General features: G+C 42.8%; 1 protein-coding gene across 1 annotated transcript; it reads left to right on the top strand.

The window, feature by feature from the left end:
- Positions 1-465: 465 nt before the first annotated feature.
- On the top strand, positions 466-16,453 carry sim2 (SIM bHLH transcription factor 2; the record flags this gene model as incomplete). Its single annotated transcript, XM_083697239.1, has 11 exons — positions 466-640; positions 4,358-4,440; positions 5,069-5,158; positions 9,286-9,394; positions 10,225-10,310; positions 11,251-11,450; positions 11,970-12,076; positions 13,303-13,450; positions 13,703-13,868; positions 14,384-14,777; positions 15,654-16,453. 11 exons carry the CDS (start codon positions 466-468, stop codon positions 16,451-16,453), a joined length of 2,358 nt encoding a protein of 785 aa, XP_083553365.1.
- Between the last annotated feature and the right edge of the window lie 2,994 nt (positions 16,454-19,447).

Below are 19,447 nucleotides of genomic sequence, written 5' to 3'. Positions count from 1 at the left end.
AACAGAGAGCAACCTGTTTCTCATGCCTCCACTTGTAGATCCAAGAGAGCCGATACCCCCAGTGACTCTTCTGTATGAAATGAAAAGTATAGAAGAAAAAGCTTTAAAAAATCTTAGAGGAGGCTGGTCATTTAAGCACTTTTTATCAAAACAATTGTGTTGCGCACCCTGACACCAGCCGTTGTTATTGTTTTACGCACATTACGACGAAGCCTATTTAGATTTAATTCCAATGAATTGCATGCAGCAGGTTTTTTTTTTCGGCAAATATGCTCGGGATGTCGGTTTACTAGAAGATTTTTTTTTTTCACATTTGAATTATTGAAATATTGAAACAAATCAATCGTAACTACATTGTGTTATAATATGGGCATTTTCTGATTCAAAAAAGGCCAAATCTACGTTTTCAAGTCGAAGAGGAGAGTGCTTTGTTATGCTACACGAATTCATTTGCATCAGCCAGAAATGAAGGAAAAGTCCAAGAATGCGGCGAAGACGAGACGAGAGAAAGAAAATGGAGAATTTTATGAACTGGCAAAATTACTGCCTTTACCTTCAGCCATCACCTCACAACTGGATAAGGCTTCAATCATTCGGCTTACCACCAGTTACCTGAAGATGAGAGCCGTGTTTCCGGATGGTGAGTTTTCCCATTAAAGTGTCACTGTCAATTATGATTTGTCACAATTATGTCTTTAAGAGAGGAGACACATGTCAGTTCTCGCAAACATGGTATGGTTTCAAAAAGATACATGGCAAGATACATGCGTTTTCATTAATTTGTGTTCGAGTACTAAAGTGTAATGTCCAAAATATATAGGCTACACTTGGCTTTTCGTGTCGTGCAGACTTACATTTCTACCTCACAATGTGGACAAGATACATCTAATTCCATATAGTAGCCTACTTATTAAATCCTATTCATCACGTTGCCTATACAGCTCACATTCTCTAGGCGTTCTCACAAATCCTTAAAATAGGCCACCACTGCGTAAATGTGTCACTGACACTCCCAAACAAGTAGCTAGAGACTGTGGATCATGATAGGTTATCCAATTACGCCCAATAAACTGAACACTTCGGCAGGCTGAACCCCAGGAAAACAGCCCTCTTCCTCTCCCAGAATTGCTCATCACTCATAAAGTCACACAGAACACGGCTTGCAAAGTTTTAGAATCACCCGTTAGTACATCTAGCAGTTGCAATATTCTCAATCCCGTTAATTGAGTTTCGGAATCTGCTAAATTTAAGACACACACACAAAAAAAACCTTTATTACAAAAAAAACTGTACAACGTAGCCTTTACTGAACCAATGGAATGGAATATTTTAATGATTCTGATGTACAAATTAATTCATCAAATAGGCGAATTTATTGCTATTTACTGTATTTTTGCCAGGGTTATTTGACCAGTTTAGAGAATTATTAATCAAAACAATGAATTATTGCTTTAGACCAAATGTGTTGTGATAGACTACACAGCAAAATCAGCATAAATAGCTAAATAACTTTTGGAATTGTTCTGTGGACTTAATGAATTGATTAAGATAAAGTTATAGAAGATACATCCCAATTCTGCATCGATCAAATAAATCAATCAATCAGACTTTATTTAATGCACACCTCATACGAAACGAACACAATGTGTTTGACAGAGAAAATAAACAATACAAAATGGAAAGGGACAATTAAAAAAGGGACAATAGAAACATCTGGAGAGATCAAATCAAGAGGCCTTACGTTTTAAATAGCATTCGGCTATATTTACAAGTCGAATGTTAGTTTAGCATTGATAGCCTGCAGTGTGGTGGTATATTGTATTGTCACCTTAACGTATTTTACATACGAAATATATTTTTTCAATAAGTTGCAGTGCTGTAGGCTACCTTTGTTTTTATTTCCTGGACAGGTCTCTAGAAAAGTAAAAAGCATGCAGTCACCTCAAACTAAAACCTGAGGTCTGCTATATATGTCCTCAATCATCATTGTCATTCATAGGTCTATATTAATCAACATTAACATATAGATTATTAAACTATTTCATATTTTGTTTGTAAATTGTGCTAATAGATCCCGTCCTTTAACGATATTGAATGGCACCCACTGTCCGTTTTGTTGCAAATGTAGGCTAATGTAAACAGTCCGTATTAATGTGTTGTGCTCATACTGTAACCTACATAATTTGAGATATTTATGTTATAGGCTTTCTGTTTTCCTTGAGCACTGTGTGCGCAAACCGAAAGAACAAATTATTTGAATTTGAGTTATAATATTGTACAAGTCAGAGAACAAAATCCCGTGATGGCAATTCAGAGCTACCTTAGATTTTTAACGGAGGCCCAAATGAAACTGATGGCGGTTTAGTTGAGCGTTTAGTTAGGGTTAGGCCTTAGCAAATTTGTTGACGCTATATATATATCATTCTATTTTATTACACATGTACACCTCATAACTTAATGACAACAAATGGTCTAATGTGTTGGGAAATTAATTGTTCCACTTACATTTTGTGATCGTTTTGCTACTAGTATTCTAAATAGTAATAATATATATATATATACTATATATATACAAGTATATATATTATTACTATTTAGAATACTAGTAGCAAAACGATCACAAAATGTAAGTGGAACAATTAATTTCCCAACACATTAGACCTCTGTTTAGTTATTAAGTTATGAGGTGTACCTGTGCATAAATGAACTAATAGCCTCTACCAATAGGCTCAAATGAGGAATTAAATAAAATAGAATGATACACACATTTAACTGTCTATCTGTCCACCTCCTCATTGATACAACCCCTTTGATATGACCTGCAGATTTTCTATGAAAAAATTATTAAATTCATCATCGCCTCATTCCACCATGTTGAACTTCCTCTGAATGCTGAAACTGGATGTAGAAATCATCAATAGGCTGCTTTCTCCTCAAACAAGCACTCTAACAAGTTGACCATTACTCAGATATGGTCTGTTTGGCGTATCTAATCCTAAAATGTATATTATTCCTACTGGTCTCAATTCATTTCTACATGTTTTGAAATAATGGAGCGTCAATAATCAATTTTGGGCATCAAGACTGTTGTATGTTCTTGTTCCTTGTCCTATGTTATGGTACGTGTTCATCATTTATGATGATATTTCCCAGTAATAAGGCTAGGGTTGTGATCCTGAGGTCTGCTGCATGCATGTTGGAGATTTTTCCAGCGAAATCACCTTTCTTGTCAGTCCAGCTTTACAGGATTGTGTGTACTGCATGTGTGTGTGTGTGTGTGTGTGTGTGTGTGTGTGTGTGTGTGTGTGTGTGTGTGTGTGTGTGTGTGTGTGTGTGTGTGTGTGTGTAATTCTGTGCACCTTGCAGAAACTGCACACCATTATGCCTATAGATATATTGGTAATTAGCTCACGGGGAAAAACGCACCTGTGCCTCCAAACTCTTACCAACAGCATATGTATCTATATAATTAAAAAGTGTCCGACCACAGAATAATACAGCTTTAGATCTGATCACAAAAGAGTAAATTAAGTTAACAACAAAATAATAATTTACTTCAATGGGTAACCTGAAGTAAAAATGGCACTCAGGGGACATGTTTTGGGTGGAATTGTCCTTTAAAGCTGGCTAGTGGCCATCCCTTCATTTGGCACTGGACGGCATTGTGTGACAGCTTAGTGTGTGCCTTTCTCTGCATTATTTGTGGCACCGCCAAAGATGCCTGAATGGTTTGTTTGTGAGCTAATCGCATTAATTTCTTTGGACTCTAAGTCAGACAATGTAGGGGAGACAGACGGGCGCAATTTGAACATGAGGACAGGCGTTTTTATGTTTTTTACCGGTTAAGAGAGAAGGTTTCAGAGTGTAAATTCATGTGAAAATGCTCAAGATCATCAGGAAACGTTATGCTGTGTGTCTCTAATGTAGTTATATTTTCTCTCTATTCAGTCAAAACTGGTGAGCGCATTTACTCAAAAGCAGTTCTTCTTCTGCATGAATGCACGTACAATTTGAGAATGCAGCGAAACTCAGGTTCATATTCATCCAAACTTGTTTTGTTGCAAAGTTAGGAAAATATAGTTGTTTTCTAATCTCATGGAAGAAAATCATTTGTTTTGTATAGGGCCCAACTTGGTTGAGGGGTATGACAGACCGTGAGACAGGTGACTGAAATACCAGTCAGGTTATTATTATTATTTTACTGTGTATAGGAAATATATAGAGGTGAGATAGATCCATGTTAGTGGGATTCAGGTATCTCTGCACATTTTTGTATAGGCCTATACAGTATGTGTGTAGTGTCATATTCTGTCAGCAGTGTGAATGTATGAAATGGCTCTCTGTGTTTCCTCCATAGGGCTGGGGGAGGCCTGGGGCCAGCCGTCTAGACTCAGCCCTCTGGACAACATGGCCAAAGAACTGGGCTCACATCTACTACAGGTCAGATGCAATATACTATATATACAATATAAGATAAAATATATACTAGATATATATATACAATTTAAGATACAATATATACTATATATATACAATTTAAGATACAATATACAAAACAAATACACATGTGTTTGGGACATGTATATGCACCACACAACACAACATAGTAACACAATATATGACAATATACACTGTACATTAATACAATATACACCACAAAATACAGTATTTATAATACAAACACAGTACAAACACAAACGCCAAAAAACAAAAAAACAAAATATTTTCATCTGACTTAATCTGTGCAGGTTGTTTATGGAGGGACTGTGACCAATTATTTGGATGAAAACTACAATATTTTACATTTTTACCGTGGAATGTATGTGTAGGCGTTTGCCAAGAGGCAAAGAGGAATTTGTAGTGGATTTCATATGGTGATTGGACCCAGATGGGCTGTAAATGTGGATGTGTGTGGTTTTTCACAGACAAAAAAAGTAGAGAATATCATAACCGTTTGTAGCATGACTGATAACAATTACAATGCAGTTTCTAACATCTTAACACAGTCCATCCATTTTGAAGAATCAATGCCATAATTCCAGTGTCTGACATGTGTCTCCTCTCCTAGACTCTGGACGGCTTTGTATTTGTTGTCGCCTCCGACGGCAAAATCATGTACATCTCCGAGACGGCGTCGGTCCACCTCGGCCTATCACAAGTAAGACATCCCTCCCCCTCCATCTTGGTCCCCTGGCTTCCATTGCGTATGCTGAGAGTTGTGTGTCTGTCGTCTGCCTCCCTCAATACAACCAAGGTCATCTAAGGGGCACCTGCCTTCTGATAGGCCTGTTCAAACATTAATTTGACAGTCAGTAAAACAGGCTGCAGAATGCTAAGTAAAGATGGAGAGTTTGGTCATCGCTGATAAGTGAGAGGGCATGGGGTGGTCACAGAATATTATCTGTTGCTCTATTCTATGTATTGTTGACTGCCTTTTGTGCAAGAGCTGTTCATTTCACAATTTGGGACGTGTGGGACGTGTGTGTGCAGCATGCGTGTATGACACGGTAGAAACAGTAGCTCAACCCGTGCTAATATTGAATGTTAGCTATTGCTTGTCACACTTGGATATTTGGATAACAGAAACATTTGTTAACTGTAAGAGAAGTGGAAGATGTTATTCTAGTATGGCTGTGTGTGTGTGTGTGTGTGCGTGTGCGTGTGCGTGTGCGTGTGCGTGTGCGTGTGTGTGTGTGTGTGTGTGCGTGTGTAGCATTTCTCTTCAAGGAGCAGTGTGAGAGATTTTAATCGTCGCTGGGCTTTGCATTTTCCACTACGACAATCTATGGCATGTCTCTGGGGTGCTGTGACTGATCTGACTGGTAGAATGAAGTGTGATTAGAGCTCTTGAGCGGGGTACCCTGCTTGACAAGACACTTCATCAGCACTGTTGTTATCCCCCCCCCCCCCCCATCACCCCCCTCCCTTCCCTCCCCTCCTATGCCAGAAAGGAGATGCTCCGTCTGTCTGGTCTTCTCCCCACGTGTGGACTAACACAGAATCATCTCATTACTTACATGCTGCAGCTGAGAATAAAAAGCTAAATTGAGTCAGTAGCATCCTCCTAATGTTGAACCAGTTGAGAGTTTCCTTTGCAGTATGTTTTGGATGCCCCATACCATGATGCTTCCACCCCCGAACTTCACTGTGTATTTTTAGGATCATATGCAGAGCCATTTCTCCTCCAAACATGGCGCATCGTATTGTTGCCGGAAAGTTCGATTTTTGTCTTGTCTGACCAGACTACATTCTCCCAGTAATCTACAGGCTTCTCCAAATGTTCTGTAGCAAACTTCAAACGAGCTTCAACATGCCTTTTCTTCAGTAATGGAGTCTTCTGGTGATCGCGAATGGAGACCGTGGCGGTGGAGTGCATTGCCTATTGTTTTCTTTGTGACAACTGTACCCGCTGCTTCCCGGTCTTTCTGGAGCTCTGCTCGAGTGCTCCTTGGCTCTTGGGCTACTCTTCTGACTAACTTTCTGACTGCCCGGTCAAAAATCTTGCGAGGAGCTTCTGTGCGTGGCCGGTTGATGGTCGAGTGATGTTCCTTCCACTTGCGGATAATGGCCCCAGTGGTGCTTATAGGAACATTTAGGAGAAACGGAGTAACCCGTCGGTAACCAGTGCCTTTACTATGCTGCTCAACAATCTTGTTGCGAAGGTCTTGGGAGAGCTCTTTGCTTCTACCCATCATGAGATGTTTCTTGCAGGAAAGCTTGGTGACAAATAATTTGTTTATTTGCATTCAGAGGTGGGAAACCCTTTTTCAAAGAGTGGAAGTACTTACCCACCAACATGCACTAACCCAGCTGATTCTAATTAGCTCAGGTAGGAGAACTCATTAGTGGCATAAGCTGGTTTAGTGCTTTTTCTTACTGTGTTCAATACCTTTTTCCTGTGTCATCCCATTTTACTGCACATCGCTTTTTTTATAGATTGGAATGTTACAATTTCTTTAGTTACAGTATGTAGTTTTATTGACCAATGTCTGGTCTAAATTTCATGTGAATAGCTGCAATGGAAATATGTTGAATTAAAAAATTGTTGATGTGTTGAATACTTAATTCCCTCACTGTTTCCTCACACAGAATCATCTCATTACTATTCTGTCTTTCATTTGCAACGGTGCATATTTTCATCATTTTGCCTGAAAGTTGAAGATACACCGACTTATCAACAGTTATGATTTGGGCTGTCATATCAAGTCCTCAAGCACATGATCACTCTGTGGTGGTTCACTTTCCTAAAACATACAAGAGCGACCAAATGAAGTTGCAGCTGTAATAAAAAAAGAAAAAAAAAAGAAACACTTCAAAAAGAACCCAAGGTCCTTTCTTTTTTCCTGTTTCTCTCTTGCGGAAAAATGAAAAAGCCTTTATTTTAGCACTTTTGCATAGCAAGAGATGGAAATAGTGAACGTACCAATGTACTGTGGCTCACAGGCCTACCACAGGGTACACTTACGCTGGTGTGTTTTTAAGCTTTGTTATACAACAGCAGGTAAAATAAAGTTTTTTTCACTAGAGACAGCGCCTTGGATTATTTTTTAAAGCGTTATGCTTTTTTTACAACTGGAACTTCCATTTGGTCGCTTCCAAGTTTTACCCCGGTCTCCGATGAGCCCCTCCCTTTGTCTTCATAACTGATGCCAAAGCAGCGCTCCCTCTTTTTGCAGTTTGTACTGTACATACAAAGCAAGATACTTTACAGTCAATCTAGAGGCCTAACATGCCACTCAAGCAGAGGGTGTATTTGGTACAGTGTATTAGGTGCGGGGCTGAGGAGAGCAAACAGAAATGCTGATGTCTCTAATACCTCACCTGAGCAAACCTGGACAGACAGGGAGCTTAGGAGGGAACAGGGGGACTGAGCAACAGCTGTCGCTGCCCGTCCAGTAAAACCACCACTACCCGCTCTGAATGTGGCACTCTCGCACGCAGCCCTGATGCAAATGCTGCGACTGCTGTTGTGCACACCTGTGTATGCCGACTTCATTCAAATGCACCCTCACCCGCTTTTGTTTATGTGTACCAGTGTGTGTGTGTGTGTGTGTGTGTGTGTGTGTGTGTGTGTGTGTGCGTGTGCGTGTGCGTGTGAGTGTGAGTGAGTGTGAGTGTGAGTGTGAGTGTGTGTGTGTGTGTGTGTGTGTGTGTATGCATGCGGTACGGTGCGGTGCGTCCATTGGTGTGTGTGTGTGTGGGTGTTATATTGGGCTAAGGTCGGTATCATTTTACCATTAACTCTACAGTGTCAGAGACAGTATGGACGTCAGTGATGGTCACTCATTACCAACGTGACTCCATCCCCCTCAGCCTCATGGAGGACGGCGTTGGCCACCAGAACTAAACATGTGAAAGTAAACCTCACATCTCCCCCCCTACAAAACACTTGCTGCCCTTGCACTGCATTTCTCATCACAGTTTCTCTGACACTAAATAGCAGAGCAGTCCCTATGCCAGAGTCCCAATGCCCTCACACTACAAAGCCTGGATTACCCCAGCCTAACTCCACATTGTGAAGAAACCAATTTGTCGTTGAAGTGGTGAGCAGTGACCCGCTCGCTGACTGAGCCCGCCCCCAAATTTGGGAGGTAAAATAGATCAAAGCGGAGCCTGGACGGTGTCCTGTGTTCACATGCAAATGATTGGCTCTTTCATAAATTAACCCTTGTGTTTCCTGACATCATCCCTCTTTGCGGCTAGTGTGAATGAGACGCACAGATCGATTTCAGAGAGATTTGCCTCCACGCCCATCCCCTTCCCCCATTACACATACACACACACACACACACACACACACACACACACATACACACACACACACACACACACACACACACACACACACACACACACACACACACACACACACATACGCACGCATACACACACACGCAACACCCCTCTCAGAATCCCCCTACAATAGGCATTTCTCTGTGGTGATGTAATCCCTTCAGATGACACAGTATCATCCTGCTAAATACTTCAAAGATCTCAAAACTCCTAACAGAGAGTCCCCCCCCCCTCTCTCTTCTCAATTAAATTCAATAAGCTTCATTGACATGATAAGACATCCTACATTGCCAAAGCAAACATATAGGATCTAATAATTCAATAATAACATAGGGAAAAATAATGATATAACATGAACAATCTCTCTCTCTCTGCAGGTGTGTGTGTGTGTGTGTGTGTGTGTGTGTGTGTGTGTGTGTGTATTTGTGTGTATTTGTATGCTGAATGTATTGACATATCTTACCCAGTTTGTCTATAATGTGTTTCCCTCAGGTGGAGCTGACAGGGAACAGTATATTTGAGTACATCCACCCATCAGACCATGATGAGATGACAGCTGTGCTCAGTGCTCACCAACCCCTCCACCATCACTTCCTGCAAGGTAACTCTCTCTTTCTCTCTCTCTCTCTCTCCCATTATCTATCTCTATCTCTATCTCTCTCTCCCTCTGTTTCTCTCTCTCTCTCTCTCTCTCTTTCTCTCTCTTGCTTTCTCTATCTCTCACTCTCTCTTCCATTCTCCCTCTCTCTCCCCTCTCTTTGGGTGGAAAGTCAGTGCAAGAATTACACAAATGTCAGATTTACAGATCTCGGGTTAAGATACCATCCTTTATTTATTTCTGAATGCTATCTTTTTTTTCGCAAATTACGTGGAGCGGAAAGATGTCATGTTGGTCAGTAGATTAGATTAGATTAGATTAGATTAGATTAGATTACCTATTTGCCTCAAGTAACAGTTTGGTTTCTACATACAGTGCTACTCTACAGTATAGACAATAGGCATAAAGGGAGACTGTGTGATATTTTCTTCAAAGTACATTAATGCAGCTGCAATGATATAAAGTACAGTTGTCTACTTCACTGTAATAAGTAATTCAACACAACACCTACAGTAGTCTACCTCACTGTGATACATAATTCAACACAACACCTCAGCAGCCTCTCTACACCAGCCTCTCTACACCAGCCTCTCTTAACTGCAGGCAGGGTTGTTATTAACTGCAGCTGCTGAGACCAGCATCGTACATGTTGTGTAATTACAGCACTCCACAGGCTGTAGAGCACCGTCTGGATTACACACACTTGTTGTTATTGTGTCTGTGTACTGATTATCACTCTCTACTCTTCGTGTGTGTGTGTGTGTGTGTGTGTGTGTGTGTGTGTGTGTGTGTGTGTGTGTGATTGCGCGCATGCGTGCATGTGTGTGTTACAGAGTACGAAATGGAGCGCTCCTTCTTCCTGAGGATGAAGTGCGTGTTGGCCAAGCGTAACGCAGGGCTGACGTGCGGAGGGTACAAGGTGGGTAGAACACAGGAGAGATGGAGTCACAGCTGGAAATGAAATCAAACACCCTTTCGGAGAATACCTGCCACACCTTCAGTTCTAGCAGCAGCATTTTCCACTTTGAGCTGTCAATAGAGAAATACCTCCCCCTTCAAACATATTCTGGTGCTTCAACGATTCCTGCCTCGATGCAACAGCTGTATTCTACACAAAGTGCCCCCCCCCCCCCCCCTCCCCTCTCCTCCCCCCTTACCTTCCCCCTTACCTTCCCCCTCCCCTCCCTTAATATAACATAAATCACCTAGGAGACTGCAACGGAGATATGTTGTAAATTTACATTGGCAATAAACAAGCCGTTTATGTTAAGTAGAGAATAAATCATGTGTGTGAACTTGTGGAGGGTGCTACTGAACGGCCAGGCGCGAGCTGCAAAGGTAAACAGGAAACAGGGAAGATAAATAGCGCCATTAGCATTGGAGGCACGTGGCTGTTGCAGGCAAGTGGGGGGGGGGGGGGGGGGGTTCTTGAGGGGCACTGAGGGGGTTCAGCCATACTGTACTGTGGGTAACTGGCTCTTGTTCTGGTGGAGCGAGAGCAGTTACCTTCACTCGTGGTAATACATTGCCGAGAAATGTTCCTGTTCGCCGATTGTGTCACAAAGTATGGAACACAAGTTGTGAAATGTGCCACCTAGAGCTATGAATGTCCGTGGCGTCTTACTTAAAGGTTTGAAGGGTTTTAAGTCAGAATCCAGATGAAAAGTGTATAGCTTGATGCTGTATGCACGTGTACAGTACAGGGGCTGGTGGAGGGAGAAATCAGTGCTTGATACCGTTCCTCATTCCATTCCATCCATTCCAATGAACCTGTCCTCCGATTTCGCCCTCCACCAGCCTCCCCTGGTTAGCCTGTCTGTGTCTGAACCTCCCCCTCTCCCCTCCCTATGACCTCCCAGGTGATTCACTGCAGTGGCTACCTGAAGATCCGTCAGTACGTGATGGACATGGCTCTCTATGACTCGTGCTACCAGATCGTGGGCCTGGTGGCCGTGGGCCACTCCCTGCCCCCGTGTGGCATCACTGAGATCAAGCTCCACAGCAACATGTTTATGTTCCGTGCCAGCCTGGACCTCAAGCTCATTTTCTTGGACTCCAGGTATGTGTATGGATGGATACTGAAAGCACGCAGGCACAAGGCACGTAGGCACACACACTCACGGAGGCACAAGGCACGTAGGCACACATACACGCACACACGCACGCACGCACGCACGCGCACACACACACACACACACACACACACACACACACACACACTAAGATAATCTTACTCCTATTGTCAGTAGTTAGTACCAGGAAACTCTCCTTTCTGTTCATCATCTCATCCTACAGTAAGATGATCTCAATGGCACAAGTGAAACTCTCCCTAAATGGATATGTAACCGGTCAATTAAATTGATATCTGGCAATCTGTGACTGCTTCACAATATTCAAGATACTTGTCTAAGCCAGAGGAATTCATTCCCACATGATTTAATCAGCTGTTAGTATGTGGATAGAAGTTTCTTATCACATCAATGCAATGTCTTTCCAACACGCGTTATTTGAACACGATAGGACTATGTTTGTAGATCTTTCTCTGTTGACCTTTGACCTTTAACCTGTTGTGTTGCAGGGTGGCTGAGTTGACGGGCTACGAACCACAGGACCTGATAGAGAAGACTCTGTACCACCACGTACACGGCTGTGACGTTTTCCATCTACGTTTTGCTCACCACCTGTGTGAGTCCCCTGTAAATGTAAACATTGACCACTTTGAGACATCATACAGAGTGCCGAGGAGCTGAAGTACTGTGGTTCCTGGGTCTACTTTAAAATTAGCTTAAAATTCACTGTAGGCATTGTATGAGTGGCAATATTTAAAATGTGAAAGCAGGAACCCACCCTTTCAACAACTTTCCCAGATGAATCACTAATTTGTAACGACTCGTATTCTTGAAGAGCGACCGCTGTGACTTTTAAAATGGTGAAGTTACGAGACCATGTTCGAAATCGTTTCTACATATAATTTTATATTTTTTCAGTTAGCACATTTTGAAGATACTGGTAAAATTAACAATCTGGGACATTCCTGTGAGCATTCGTTGAACACTGAATTTATAATAATTACATAAAATAAATGAATGTAGAACGTCACTCCTCAGTACACTACAATGTGTCTCTCACTGAATTATTATATTATAATTATTATATTATAATTATTATATTTCTATAGTTAAAAGGCCTTTTCTGTCAAATATTGGCGTCTCCAGGAATGACAGAAGGACAGTAGGACTATCCTTTTCTTTTCCTTTCTTTCCACTAAATCATATTAAAGTCATAGCATATTGTTATGCATCATATTTATATTTATATAGCGCTTTTCCACATTAATTAATTAATTTCATATTAATTATCACAATGGACTACATCAGATTCAGTGCATCACCCAAAAGTCAGCTATTGTATGTTGTGATTTGATTTGAAAATCCCACATTTTTACTAGTCATAATACTATATTTTATCCCTGCCGGAGATGACAAAATACTATTTCTTTAATTCATTAGATGAGCTTTGGTGTCATGCTGGTAGACTGGCTTGGTGATTTGTTTTTACAAATGCATGACAGCAAAACACTGATTTGATTAAGTCGGCGGTGACATATTTGTACAGATTTATGCGAAGCATGTTTCAGTCATAATTTGTGTCTGTTAGTGGTGTGCCGGTCATTATTTCTTCATTTGGGGCTTTTTAAGTTGTTTCTCCAATCCTGCAAATAATACTCAGTCGCAGTAACACTGGACCTAGAGAGGTGGTAACAAACCCTCTCACTCAATCTCATCCTGTCTGCATTCTGTCTTTGTGTCAGCCTTTATTCAGACACAGTGCAGTGTGTGATTTGATCTCTACCTCTCCTCCCTCTCTACCTCCTCTCTCACCCCCCCTCCCCCCCTCCTCCCCTTGTGCAGTGTTGGTGAAAGGCCAGGTCACCACTAAGTACTACCGTATGCTGTCCAAGCACGGAGGCTGGGTGTGGGTCCAGAGCTACGCCACCATCGTCCACAACAGCCGTTCCTCCAGACCCCACTGCATCGTCAGCGTCAACTATGTCCTCACGTGAGTCTACGCTCTATGCCTTTCACATTTGACCTTTCAACTTTGACCTGAGAATCATGAGGTGAAGTGCCCCCTCTCCCAATGTACAGTATGTGACTATTTTGGAAAGCCTGTGTAGTAGCCCTTTGGTGTGTGTGTGTGTGTGTGTGTGTGTGTGTGTGTGTGTGCGTGTGTGCGTGTGTGTGTGTGTGTGTGTGGTGCTAATCCAAACTGCCCTGTGCTGTGTACATTAATGTGTATGTTTTTCCACAGGGACATAGAGTATAAAGAGCTGCAGATGTCTCAGGAGCAGAGCAGAGCGACCAAGCCTGGCCTCAGCTTTAAGACTGGCCTGGCCCCCTCTCAGGACCCCCGCAAGCAACTCAAAACCAAAGCAGTCAAGATCAAGACCAAACTCAAAACAGCCCCCTACCCCCAGGTACTGAGACCACTGCTTCACACACACAAAACTAAGATTCATTATAACTATAATGACTGTATTTTCCACCTTGGAAAACATCGGTAAACAGTATGAATACAGTTTTTGACTAATGTCTGCTATCACCTTGAAATTCTAACGTATGGAAAAGTCTAAGTGAGCTACTTGGGACAGGCCAACCTTGTTAAAGTTGAGATCAAAGACAGTTTAGGGTTAAGTTTAGGGTTAGGTAGGGGTTAAGTTTAGGGTTAAGTTTAGGGTTAGGTAGCGGGTTAAGGTAAGGGTTAAGTTTATGGTTAGGTAAGAGTTAAGTTTCGGGTTAGGTAGGGGTTAAGTTAAGGGTTAGGTGAGGGTTAAGTTTAGGGTTATTAAGGGTTGTCCCATGGATCTGGCTTTGCATCCTAATCATCACAGAAGAGAGATTTGTCTGAAAGAACTCCCCACTCTCTCGATGACCCGTCCAGGACAGAACACAATGGCAACGGCATAACACCTGTTTTATCTCTCACCTCTAGCCCAACAGCTCCTTCCACCCAGAGAAGCTGGAATGCTCTCCCCATGGAGGGGGCTGGAAGGAGAGCCCCCCCTACCCCCTGACCCCCTGTCAGGAGCAGAGACCTGTCCCGGAGGTTGGAGAGGTGCACTGCAGCGCCCCCTACGGCCTCCCCTTCCCCTACCCGTACGGACACGCGCACACCGACCCCCAGAGGAGGTTGCGGCCGACCCAGAGCTCCGCTTTGCCCTCGCCCTCCTCCCCCAGCCAGGTGGCCCGTCAGCTCCTCAGCTCCTTGCAGGAGAGAGGAGGGGGAGGGGGCGAGGGGCGCTGGAGCTGTGCCAACCCCAAAGCCCACCACTCCCTCAGCCCGTCTGCTGGGTCGTGCGCTGCCACCGCCGCCACGGCATACCCAGGTACAACTGCCCCTGAAGCTGTTCTTGTGGAAGCAAATCCTATTATCTTTAAAGTTAGGGTGAGGGTTAGGGTTAGGGTTAGGGTTAGGATCTTGAACTGAATCCTAAATCGGACCTCCACTGGGAGCCAGTTTTGAGTGAGCCAGACTGGAGTGATGTGGTCTCTGGAGTGGGTTCTAGTGAGCAGGCGGGTGAGCTGGAGTCTGTTGAGGACTGTTGGTGGAGTCTGTTGAGGACTGTTGGTGTTACTCCAAATTATAAATGCCTCATGAGCTTAGTTCAACTGTCTTATCCCATTAGAACCCAAAATATAATCCATCGTATATTATGTATATTGTTTGGAAACAATGTATTTGTAAACTAAAACTGTGTAGCTAAAACATGGTTAACAAACATTTTGATCCCATGGATGGTCAGCCCTTGTATCCGTAGCTCCGTCTATTAATTTGACAGTGGTTTTATTTCTCCAGCCCCGTCCCTCAGCTGTTTATCCCAAAAGAGTGGCGAGGGTGACCACTTTGTTATTCTTTGAATCCCAAATTGCCCCTTTAACTCTCACAAATGAACCAAATGAATCCAAAAAAGCTTTTCACTTATCGCTCACTGAGCTCACAGGTCAGAGATGTTGATGATGTAAGACATTAAAAATCGACTGATTTGGCTGACTGAGGCGTGGCCCACTGTAAACCCCGGTGTCTGCTGCATCGCTCACGTCCATGTTCCCCTGATGTCACTGACTCACTCTCAACGTAGCGTTTTAGCTTCAAAAATCAACATAGCATTTTAGCTTCGGGTTTCACTGTAGCGTGTTAGCTTCACTCTCACCATAACTTTTTAGCCTGGATATCAACGTTGCGTTTCCTTTCTCCGCAGCAGGCCCTGTGGTGAGCAGGAGGTACCCCAGCGAGCCCCTCCATGACGGCTTCTCCAGCTGCTCGACCCTGCGCTCCAACAGCAGGCTCAAGGAGGAGCCCTACGAGCATCACACGCTTGGCCAGAGCAAGACCGCCGAGGGCCACCTACACTCTCAGCCACAGGTCACTAAAGAGGACAGCAAACTGCCATTCAGCCGAGAAACCCTCCACAAGGCCTCCGGAGGTGGTGGTGGTGGCTGCCTAGGAGGGGAGAAGCCGCTGGCCTGCCCCCTGCTGAGTGGCTCGGCGCTGGGGAGGGCCAGCTGCGAGCAGTCCCGGTCCCTCCATGGCCTGGGGCAAACCTTGCCCATGCAGGTGGTGCTGGAGCAGCGGAGGAGGCTGTGCATGATGGAAGCCCCCTATGGCCATAGCAGTGGCCCTCTGGAGTACACGAACAGCAACGGCGAACGGGGGACCCCCAAGCTCCTGGAGCCCGAGGCGGGGGAGGAGGAGAGGAGGATGTGGATGGGGATGGGGATGGGAGTGGGGGTAGGGGTAGGGGTAGGTGTTGGGGTGGGCTTGCCAGCCCAGGCCCCCTATGTGTCCCTGAACCTCCATCACGTCTTAGCCAAACATGGCTCCTTCCAGGCTCCCCCTTACGGCTCGCTGGGCCATTTGACAGACAGTTACAGTTACCGTGGTGACGAGATGGGCTCCTATGGCTACAAAAGTCAGAGCCCTGCCTCCAGCTCCTCCCCTGAGACCCACAGAGAGATCCCTCATTACATCGGCACGTCTGTCATCATCACCAACGAGAGGTGACACAGCCCCAAGGGATCAAAGGTCGAGAGAGACGGACTCTTTGGTCTCAAGCACTGAGAATTCAGCTTGAATGGTTGAAAACACAGACCGTGGCTAAAAGCTGTATCAGTGACTACAGTATGTAACTGTGTCAGACGTAGGAGACGGCAGTTCCTGTTAGACACCTCCACATGGATCTTTGTATCTGTTGTAGACAGATATTTTGTACGCAGATACACCAATGTCAGGCTCCTCTAAGGAGCAGCAAGTAATTTCAGGTTTCTTGAATATATTATATTTTTGCATACTGTTTAGCCAATAGCATATTTAATGCATTGCCATTTGCCACATTCTAGTTCAAAGCCATTTCTTTTGATAAAATGTCAAGCACCTTTCAGCCATACTGGCCCGAATCCTTATTTGAGAGACATGAGCGAAAATGTATGTGTAAATTATGCATTTTCGTGACCATTTTAAATTACGCACACAGATTCTGAGTCGGGATTCAGGGTACAATGTATAATTTGAGCTACCAATTGCCTGTTAAGAATACAACCCACATTGTGTGATTCATAGAGGCAGCAACACAAAAGACCTAAGCAAGAGACTCCAGAATGAAACTTAAAAAAAAAGCAGCATTTTTGATTGAATGTAGCATGATTTCAACCTGATTTGCAAGCCTGTTCAAGTGCAATCTTCAGTATGTGCTGCAACTGCTTACCTATTAAGGTACTTCTTATTTCTGTTAACGTGAAATCAGAAGCAGTAGATATACAGTAATATACACTCACTGAGCACTTAATTAGGAACACTACACTAATACTGGGTAGGGCCTCCCTTTGCTCTCGAAACAGCCTCAATTCTTCGTGGCATTGATTCCACAAGATGTTGGAAACATTCCTTTGAGATTCTGATCCATGATGACATGATTGCATCACGCAATTCCTGCAGCTTTTTTAGGTGCACTTTGAAGCTGTGAATCTCCCGTTCTACCACATCCCAAAGATGTTCTATTAGATTCAGATCCGGTGACTGGGAAGGCCAGTGAAGAACTCATTGTCATGTTCATGAAACCAGTTTGAGACGACTTTTGCTTTGTGACATTATCATGCATTATCATGCTGGAAGTATCCATTAGAAGATGGGTAAATTGTGGCCATGAAGGGATCGACATGGTCAGCAACAATACTCAAATAGGCTGTGACATTCAAGCGATGATTGATTGGTATTAACGGGCCCAAAGTGTGCCAAGAAAACTTTCTCCACACCATTACACCACCTCCACCATGAGGTGTACAGATGTTCTTAATGAAGTGCTCGGTGAGTGTATCTCATCTCAAAGCAGTCATTCCTCATCACATACTCAACTGAAAACAATTCTGGATTAAAAGAAACTAAAAACAACTTCCTTCCAAATCCTTCGCCCACTAGAAGCTAACATGACTCTATTTGGTCGATTGTATGAATTCTACCTATGGCAGAAATCAGAAACCTAATGTGTATATTTATTCTTATGAAACACATAGCAGCTTGCTTATTTATGATGAAAATCAGGGTCTAACATGTATAATGAGAAAGATGTCAACTGCATTGGGACAAATGATGTGGAATGAAAACAAGGTAGTTTGCTTTCAATCTGAATAAACTATTCAAATTAAATTTCCTCCCAGACAGTCATTTATCATTACTATTTTGAGCTCTTCTTTATTCTCAATAATGCATCACGGATATTAAGGTGTGGAGTCTTGACATTGCATTACTGTCAATCACATCAATTGTCAGAATATGCAACACCACATGTAGAGTTAAATCTTGGTCATTTTCTATGTCCATCTAGTATACATCTAGTACATCTAGTATACATCTAGTACATCTAGTATATCTAGTATACATCTAGTACATCTAGTATACATCTAGTATACATCTAGTACATCTAGTATACATCTAGTATACATCTAGTACATCTAGTATACATCTAGTACATCTAGTATACATCTAGTATACATCTAGTACATCTAGTATACATCTAGTATACATCTAGTACATCTAGTATACATCTAGTACATCTAGTAAACATCTAGTATACATCTAGTAAACATCTAGTACATCTAGTATACATCTAGTATACATCTAGTAAACATCTAGTATACATCTAGTAAACATCTAGTACATCTAGTACATCTAGTATACATCTAGTATACATCTAGTAAACATCTAGTAAAAATCTAGTAAACATCTAATGTACATCTAGTACATCTAGTAAACATCTAGTATACATCTAGTATGCTTCTTCTGCTTTCCTCCTGTCCTACTTATGTTGTCAGGGGTCCACAGCCTCATAGCTTATTGACAGCTGAGGACCAATTGAGTGAATTTAAACGTCTAAAGCTTGTACATATCAATAATGTATCTGTGACATGCCGCAGCGTACTAATAATAGAAAGTGACTGTTTGTGCACTTTTTTACATTTCACTCGGTCTCAAATTGCTTCACAAGGTATGTAAATATAGTAAGCAATGCCTAAACGACATTCTCTGTGTAGGGTTTGTTTTTGACAGCTACATGTAGCTTTTGTTTCAGGTTTTCTCATCACAAGAGGGAACATGCATAGGATAAACCGCTCCCAATTCAACACACAGCTTAGGGTCTTCCATACACACTCACAGGCAGAATATGAGACCCAGTAAACTAGTGGAACACTTACATCACAGAGCCCAGGATTATGGGAAACAATAATGTGCCTGACCAAACTCTCAGACCACCAGCATATTGCTTCCTCTATCCTTAATCCTTCACCTCATCTTATTTTCACTTAAGGAATACAGGGTTGTGATGGAATAGAACCACCAGGATGTCAGGCCGCCATGGGAGTAAACAAGCTAAAGGTTCAAGCTACAGATGAAGGTTCATATATGGCCTTTAAAACTGAGTGTCTCTAAGGTTCTTAAAGAAAATATATCATATTTGAAGGTGAGCCAAAGGGCTCTGGTGTGTCCCTGGGGAGGCTGGATGGA

This window comes from Argentina silus, assembly GCF_951799395.1.
Source record: "Argentina silus genome assembly, chromosome: 2".
NCBI lineage: Eukaryota > Metazoa > Chordata > Actinopteri > Argentiniformes > Argentinidae > Argentina > Argentina silus.
This window is presented reverse-complemented; position numbering and strand designations above follow the sequence as displayed.